The 9,031-nt window shown below is 36.0% G+C and overlaps 2 protein-coding genes across 2 annotated transcripts; one reads left to right on the forward strand and one right to left on the reverse strand.

Moving 5' to 3' along the window:
* LOC109843369 (EG45-like domain containing protein 2) lies at nucleotides 286–2,549 on the forward strand. Its single transcript, XM_020412307.1, has 3 exons — nucleotides 286–639; nucleotides 716–1,016; nucleotides 2,339–2,549. Exons 1-3 carry the CDS (start codon nucleotides 552–554, stop codon nucleotides 2,343–2,345), a joined length of 396 nt encoding a protein of 131 aa, XP_020267896.1. The 5' UTR covers nucleotides 286–551; the 3' UTR covers nucleotides 2,346–2,549.
* LOC109837719 lies at nucleotides 5,279–8,445 on the reverse strand. The gene is made up of 2 exons (XM_020406067.1): nucleotides 6,610–8,445; nucleotides 5,279–6,553 (listed from the first exon to the last, which is right to left on the reverse strand). Exons 1-2 carry the CDS (start codon nucleotides 8,443–8,445, stop codon nucleotides 5,279–5,281), a joined length of 3,111 nt encoding a protein of 1,036 aa, XP_020261656.1.

The raw sequence follows: 9,031 nt of genomic DNA on the forward strand, positions 1-9,031 counted from the left end.
GGTATATATAATGCTGCAGGGTAATTCTGATCTATGCCATGCAGTAGGCGCTTGATGATGTTTACAAAACATGAAGCTTAATTAATCTAGACAACTTCTTTACCACAGAATAGTTTTATATTCTTGTAACATAATAACTTTTCAGAAGAGCGTGCCATATAACTCATGTTTTTTCTGTCTGCATGAACGTTAGTACCTTAGGAGTTTCATTTTTTTTTTTAAATTCCCTCATTAAAAGGGACAGCGTAAAGCCTTGGTTTCATTTCATCACTTCACTCTGCATATGGCCATGTAATAATAAGACGATTCTAGCACAATTTCACATGCTTAACATATGTAGCACATCCCATGTTTGTTATATACAGGGAAGGGGATATACAGTAGATGATTAATATTCTATATAAAGATGTCAATATATTATATAAGGCAAGGAATATAGTCATTAATATACAGTCCGAACTACCTAGAGACCTAGGAGCTTTATAAACAAAGTGGAACGCAAGCCTATTTGACCTTTCTCCCTTCCTCTAAAATCCCAGACTCCCTACCCCATGGTTTTCCTCCTCTCTCTTCTTCTCCTCTTAACTCCTTCTTCTGCGGATGTAGGCACAGCTGCATACTATTCTACACCGTACACACGTAAGTGTTTCCAGACATCTTCAACCCTAGCTCATTTCATCTTCATTCGTTCACTAACTTTTCCTTTTCATCGCAGCTACGGTTTGTTATGGAAGTGATACAAGCCAGCTCCCAGCTTATGGGCTCTTTGCAGCAGCGGGCGAAGGGATATGGGACAATGGAGCTTCATGTGGGAGGGAGTATAAAGTAAGGTGCCTCAGCTCTGAAATGCCAAGAGCATGCGATACTGGGCGAACAATACAAATTACGGTTGTCGACCGCGCATCAAAGTTAAGGTCGATTTCTTCGAGAAATGGCGCGACTCTTGTTCTGTCTGCAGCTGCGTTTGAGATGGTAGCGAATAAATCTGCTGGGGTGATCAATATCGAGTTCACTCAGTAAGTGCCTCACTCCCTCAAATCCTAATTAGGGTGCTAGAGCTTTCGACTTATTGATATATAGCAAAATGTAACTATATATATAGATGAAAAAACATGGTGATGGAAAAATGAGATTAAAATAAAATCCGCATGGTGTCTTCTACTTGGATCATGTTGCAGGCGATCAAGCACAATTCCGCTAAATGTGAACATATTCCTAATGTCTTCTTCATCTGGGCTCTTTAAGTTGAAAATTAACATGATTATTGCATTATTTCAAATTAGTCAAAAAAAATTTGCAATTGTCGTACTATCCCTTTTTACCTTTTGTTAATTGGGATGGCATTCAAGTTGGAAACTTTACAGCTATAGCTTTCGATTGCTGATGTTGCGTAAACGAGAAGAAAGTCAAGCAAAATATATAGGACAGATTAGGGATTATGATTTGGGGCACTTTACTTAATTCTGTTAAGCTCAATCATCTTTATATGATAAGTTTAACATCCTATAAATTACTACTTTGAAGGCTGATACATGAATCAAGGTAATATTGGTAAATATACCTTAGGCATAGGATCTAATAATGTTTGCGGCTCATTTTGAAAAAATTGCTACCAAATATTCTGAGAAAAACTACAACATAAGAAAAACTCAATAACAATAAAGCCTCTATCCTGATTTTCAAATTGTGAGGTAACTGGTGACTGCAACTCATGTTACTTGTTTCTAAAACTTTTTTGCTGTATCTTATATTCGGAGCATTTGCGTACACATAGTTTTTATGTAAGCATTAGCACATGTCAATTACGCGATATAATTGGCCCAGAGGAACTTATGATTTTTCTAACAGTTCGCCAACGTCTTTACCTATAATATGAGTATATATGTGTTAGCTAAGCTATTACATATGTGGTAGATAACTTACTAATCTTACTTTGACCAATATAATTAAAACCATGCTTCACATGAGACCTTCTGCTTCTATTTTATCTGATAATGATGAATAGTTGAGTGCTTAGGTCTGCTACTGGGATGTACCTAAAGTTTGAATTGAATAGTTCTGGGGACTGGTTGGCACTATATATTATCTCAATAGTTGACCTCGAATTTATCAATGATGGATATCACCTTCATGGATCTTTCTCTATCCTTTAGTCTCCATTCAAGTTAAACGTATTTCTTATTAATGAAAATGAATGGATCTAGATGCTGACCCATAGTTTGGCAAAGACTTGACTTGTTTAATTGTGGAAGCTACTCAACTTGTTTTTCTCGCTGGTTGTATATCTATTAATTCTTTGTTTTTCTAACACGTCATATTCTGTTCACACTTCGTGCAGGGTGTGAATTCAAGAGAGATGGTTAAACTGCAATTCTGAAGAGCTTTATTTCTTCTTCTTTTTTCCCAAAGTTTCTTGTTGGCTGTTGAGCTGATTATTAATTTACGTGACATGATTGATTTAGTAAAAGTGTAAAGGATGTCACTTGCTACGTAGTGACTTTTTCTCAATAAAATTTTACCTGGACTTGTTGCTGACGAGATTTATCACATCAGTTTACTGTTTACAGCAGCTGTATAAATTTGTTATATACGGCCATTATACACTTGAAAAGAAATATTGTTTGAATTTAGGAAATGATAATGATGATCACAATTAATTAGCATTATCATTTGGTTGGTTAACTAATTGAGAAACATCTCATTCAAATTATTGATGTGGCAGTTTGCTCTTGGTGGCTAGCATTTGAATTTTCTTCTTTCTGATTAGGTTTCTTGGAAACAAGTCTAAATCAAAGGTATGTCACAAATTAACCGCTGATTATGATGTCAGACGCTAGCATTTGATCTCTTGTATATATTTTTACTTTTGTGTTGCCTCCAAAAATGACCAGTCAAGAGTGAAATTTTCCGAGATTTGTAAGTTTATTGTATGATCTATTCCTTTATCTAGTTCCTCTCTTCTTTTCTTTTTCTCTCCTTCATCGTTGATCATGGTCTCCCTTCGAGCCCTCTTTTGTGTTCTTTTCATAAGCATATGAAAAGTAAATATAAACGGTAGATTGTTGAGAATAACAAGATTAAAAATAAATCCAGACATAAGCTAAACAAACCATGCAGAAACAAAGGAATAGAGCATAGAGTTAAAAAAACACCATAACTGATGAACTTAAAGTCTGAGATACTTTACAGAAACACCGAATTGCCCTCTAAACAGAGGACTAGACTTAAAGAAATTTTATGTATCACCTAGGGTAGCCTTGGGCCTGCACAATACTTCCGATGATGAGACAACAGTAGTCCAAAGAAGCGCTCTCTTCTGTTGAACACAAGAGAATAATTATGTTTCTATTTTCTGTGTCTCGTAAATAAACAGAGGACGCCCTTTATATAGGGTTCAGGTGAGTTGAGGGGTTAGACAAGGCTCTAAATGCCAATTATTGCAACGTTGGTAATGTCTGCTATAACTATCATTCAAACCTTGTAATGTTCATAACAATGAAACGTTCAGGCTAGTTAAATGCAGCACATGCAAAAAGGGCACACGCCGGCCTGCGTGCACGTACCCGCTCGCTCGCTAGCATACCAACACACATACATTTCTAACACCTTTGTTATGCCATATATAATACACTAGTGTGCGTCCCGTGCAAAGCACGACCCCATTTTTTTTAATCACGGTATTTTAAACTTATCTTCCTCTAAGTTTTAATACATTTAATTTAATTATTGTACGCCTAAAATTTGAAATGATATCTACTCCTATATACTTAAAAAATGATCTAAATTTTAATATATTTGATTTAGAAATCATATTTACTCCTCTATACTTGAAGGAGAATCCGTGTTTTAATACATCTAATTTGCTTTTTTTGTTATACTACAGTAGAATACCGTAGAATGAATAGTAACTTCAAGCATGGAGGCTCGAACCTGATTTATTGTTTATGCTACAGTAACTACAGTATGAACAGTGCTTCAAGTGCGGATGACCAAATTATAAACAGTAATTTCGAGCGTGGAGAGATCTGGTTTACTGTTTATGCTATAATAATTCACTGTAGTATTTACTGTAGTGTGAACAATGATTATTTGGATCCTCCTATAAGTATAGAAGAGTAGATATGTTCATTTAAACCATTTAAAATACATTCAATTAGTTAATGTGGTACTAAAACTCACATACTACTAATTAAACACATTTTAATGTTATCTATGAAATTCAACCATATAAATGGTATATCCTTCCATATAAATCCTCCACTATTCATTTAAATCAACACAAACTTGGTCTAAGAGATGGATAAATTGGTATGAAAAGTGCATATATTATGTAAAAATGGAACCGATGTGGCAATAAAATGGAATGAGAGTGCGAACGATATATTCATTTCCATTACTACGGTTGAGTGTGATTATAGATTAAAGAGTGTATGGCGACGTTTTTAATTTTGGTATGGATAATTCATAAATAATTTTTTAAATATTTGGTATGTATTTCAATTTTTTTATTCCCACTTAAATAAGAATGCACATTTCCTACTAGCTCATTGGGAATGCTCATTCCCATAAAACGTGGGAATAAAGAAGTGGGGATGAGCATTCTAGCTTCTAAAAGGACGGTATGTTTGATATGCATGAATGAAAAGTAGAAATGAACATTCTATTTTCACTCATTCCTTCATACCAAACAATGCCTAAAAGTTTATAAAATCAAAGAGTTCTCTCTCATATTTGACTAGCCAAGAGGAGTTCCGTGTTTCAAAATATCCTAGGGATGAAAACATTTTTGCCTGAAGTTAATGGAAATTAATTTTCTTTCCTAGCCAGCACCGAGCTCGGTAGGATCTCTGTTAAACCTCCATCAAAATTTATTAATGCTCGTTAGTCATAATCGCAAAATAACATGAAAACATCTGAACGTGACATGACTACATCTCCCTGAGATCACTGAACACATTGGATGTACAACTGCTAAGGTAATTAATTAAGCCTACCTAGCTCTAGCTCTTCCTAATACATAACGCACAAGTCATCACTTAAATTTATTGGCCAACTAATCTATAACTAATGATATAATTGGAAGGGGAAGTCTCAAATTGCAATCCTTGATTTGGAGAGCAGCCTCCATGCAACCACTCATGAACAAATCTTGCTTTTGTTTTTTTTGGTCAATGAAAAATTTTTATTCATTCACCAATGAAAGAGATTATATGTACAGCATGATACTCAGTTATTGTTAACTGAGATTGCAAGAATACAAGGAAAATACAAAAAACCCTTACAATATCAAGGGATATTCATCTCTATACTTCAGAATAGTACTGTTAAGGATGATAGTCGCTATATCGATCTTTATTACTCTCACCAGCTGGTCTTCATTTCTATTTTGCTGCTGAAAAAGTCTTAGATTTCTTTCTCTCCAAATGCTGTATATTGTAGCATTCAATGCTAGTCTTTTAATCCTTTGCTTTGCTCCCTTTCCCCTTAGCCTGGCATTGTACCAGACCTGAAGCAGCTGCCAGTTCGTTGATCTCCAATCAAATTTCAACCATTCCATAATGTGATTCCAAACATTGCATGAGAAAGTGCACTCAAAAAATAGATGATCTCTAGTCTCCAAGCAAGAACCTGTACACAGGCTACATGAATTAATAGAGATGATTCCTCTCTTCATAAGTCTGTCTTGAGTTAGCAGTTTGTTCTGAACTGCTAACCAGTGGATAAATGAATGTTTAGGGATAGATAAATCATCCCAAATTGTTTTGTACCACTGAACCTTACTGGCAGCAGGGGCAAGAGCTTCATATAGAGCAGAGAGTTTAATTTTTGATCCCTGGCAGCAAGAGATAATGAGTTCTTTCAGTTTACCAACTCCTCCACAAAAGACAATAGCTTTGTCTCTCATTTTCAACAGTTGCCTCCATAACCAAGAATCACTCCTCTTAGCACAAATTTGCCAGATATTACCTTGTTTGAGATAGCTCTCATGAACCCATTTAATCCAAAGTGATTCTTTGTTTTCATGAATATACCAAATTGTTCTAACAGCTGAAGCAAAGTTCCAATGTACAGCAGAAAAAATGCCCAGGCCACCTCTGCTTTTACCCTGACAGACTTTTTCCCATAAAACTAGTGGTGGCTTTTTGTGAGCTTGGTTTGTTTTTCCCCATAGAAAGTTTCTACACATTTCATCAATCTTATGCAGGACACTTATTGGGAGTATATAGGCAGATGTCCAATAGATTTGGATTCCCAAAATGACACTTTTAATAATCTGTAGCCTGCCCGCATATGAGAGGTTCCTATATTTCATCCAACTCTGTAATTGATTAGTTATTTTTGAGAAGAGAGGCTCACAGTCCAGGAAAGATAATCTCCTAGAAATGAGGGGAACCCCCAGGTATTTGATTGGCAAAATTCCTTCAGTAAAACCCAGATGATTTGCTATAGAGGATTTTACAGATACCTCTAAACCCCCATAGAACACAGAGCTCTTTTCAGGGTTTGCAACAAGGCCTGATATTGCACTAAACTCCTTAACACATTGTTGCAACTTTTGCACAGAATAAAGGGAGTAGAAATGCATGTTTTAATCCAATTAATCATGACCTCAGGGAAATTCGGCCCTTTTAGCATGTCAGTAAGGAAGCTCCAGCTGATCGTATCAAAAGCCTTCTTAATATCAATATTGAGCATAACTCTTGGTGATATATGTTTCCTTTTATAGTTTTTAACAAGTTCATGCGCAAGAGATATATTTCTAAAGATCTGTCTGCCTTTGATAAAGGCACTTTGTGCTTCATCCACTAGGTAGCCTATGACTGATTTTATCCTATTAGCTAGGACTTTAGAAATGAATTTGTATAAGCAATTACAGCAAGCAATAGGCCTGAAATCAGCAGGAGTTTTTGGGCATTGAACCTTAGGAACCAAGGTAATAGCAGTGGAATTTATAGAGCCCAGTAACTTACCATTCCTGAAGAAATCCCTTACAGATTTTAAAATATCTTCACCAATGACAGGCCAAGCTGTTTTGAAGAAAGAAGCACTGTATCCATCAGGCCCTGGAGCTTTGTTATCAGACATGGAGAAGATAGCCTCTTTAATTTCCTCTATAGATACTGGTTTTGATAAATCCTTGATTTGAGCTTCAGACAGACAAGGACCAGATTTGATAATGTTCTTGTCTGGGGGAGAAGTAGCAACAGAAGTACCCAACAGATTAGTAAAGAAAGAAATAAGCTCAGTAACAATCTCCCCCCCATCAGTAATCCTGTCCCCTCTACTGTTATAAAGAACACCCACATTGTTGTTATGTCTGTTCCTTTTGACAGTAGAATGAAAATATCTTGTGCTTCTGTCACCATGCACACTCCAAGCTATTCTAGCTTTTTGCTGATAGAATGATTCTTCACAGTCTAGCAACTTGTTATAAGAAGAAAGATTTTCTTTTTCTCTACTGATGAGTATAGTGTCTAGAGGGTTATTTTGAAGTTTGCTCTGAGTATCTTCCAAGACTATTTTTGCTCTTTGAACCTGTTCACTAATATTGTGAAAATGTCTCTTGTTTAGTATTTTCAAAGCTTCCTTCAGCTTTTTGAGTTTGGTGTAAACAGAGTACATTGCACACCCTTGAATATCTGTTTTCCAAATATCAGAAACAGTAGGCAAATAATCAGCATGTTTGGTCCACATCTTGAAGAATTTGAATGGTTTTTTCCCTTGTAAACAGTCCTCATAGATAGAAATCAGGCCTGGGGAATGGTCTGAAAATTGAGGTAACAAATATTCTGCATAACTTGAATTATAGGCAGAAATCCATTGATCATTTATTAGAGCTCTATCCAGTCTGCTCCATACTCTTGTTTCTGCTTCTTGCTTGTTATTCCAGGTATAGAAACAGCCTAGTGTTTTCATGTGGTTTAGGTGACAGTCTGCAATGCAATTGCTGAAGTCCCTGGTATCTGAGTCAGAGAGGACTACACCACCAAGCTTATCATCTTTATCAGCCATTGCATTAAAGTCCCCACAGATGAGCCAGGGAACATTTCCTATTGATTTCTGAATGTGAATTAAATCTGCCCATAATTCTTTTCTACCCTCCATCTGATTGAAACCATATACAGATGAGATGACACAATCCAGCCTCCCATCAAATGATTTAACTGCACAAGTAATTTGCTGGTCTGAAATATTTACAATCTGAGTATCCAGAATTCTAGGATCCCACAGAATAAGAATCCTAGCTTTCGAGGAGTTCCTGACATTTGATAACCATTTCCAGTCATTTGTAATCCTCTTGACAGAATTTGGTAATTTTGATTCTTTGATTTTGGTTTCCAGGAGAGCTATGAAAGAAATATGATACTGTAACAAAAATTTATTGACCAAGAGCTGTTTAGAGGATTTATTCAATCCCCTAATGTTCCAAAAAGTCAAATTCATCTAGGATAGCCCCCCCTCTATCAATTACAGAGGGATCAATATCTGAGCAACTGGATACTAATGGAGATGCATTTTTTTTGTTCTGGAGCCTTGAACAAGTATCCAAGAATTATCAGCATTTTTCCCAGAACCAAGTACTTGCTTTGAACCAGATTCAGGTTTCTGTGCACATTCATCAACATGCACAGCCTGCAGCAAACCAGTCTTGTTGCTTATTTGTTGTATATCAACTCCATTCCCTAGAACATGCACCATATGAGCTTGTTGTATATAGATAGGTTCTTTTTCAGTCAATTTTACACCAGACTGTACAAACCTGCTGCTATGCTCATTCAGGCTCTTATCATGTACAACATGCACAGGGGTCCTTTCAGTCTGAAAATCATTTATACAGTCATCATAACTTGCAGAATCTTGAATGATTTCTTTTCCTTTATCAACAGCCTTTTTTTGAGCAATATCATGAACATCAAGTGGGTTCAAGTTGTTCCCAAGCTTATTTTTATCTTTGGAAACAACTTTGCTTTTAGGGACCCATCTTTGTATTCCAGTTTTCCTCTTGCAATAGCTTGTTTCATGTCCCACT

This window comes from Asparagus officinalis, chromosome 1 (genome assembly GCF_001876935.1).
Source record: "Asparagus officinalis chromosome 1, Aspof.V1, whole genome shotgun sequence".
Taxonomy (NCBI): Eukaryota; Viridiplantae; Streptophyta; class Magnoliopsida; order Asparagales; family Asparagaceae; genus Asparagus; species Asparagus officinalis.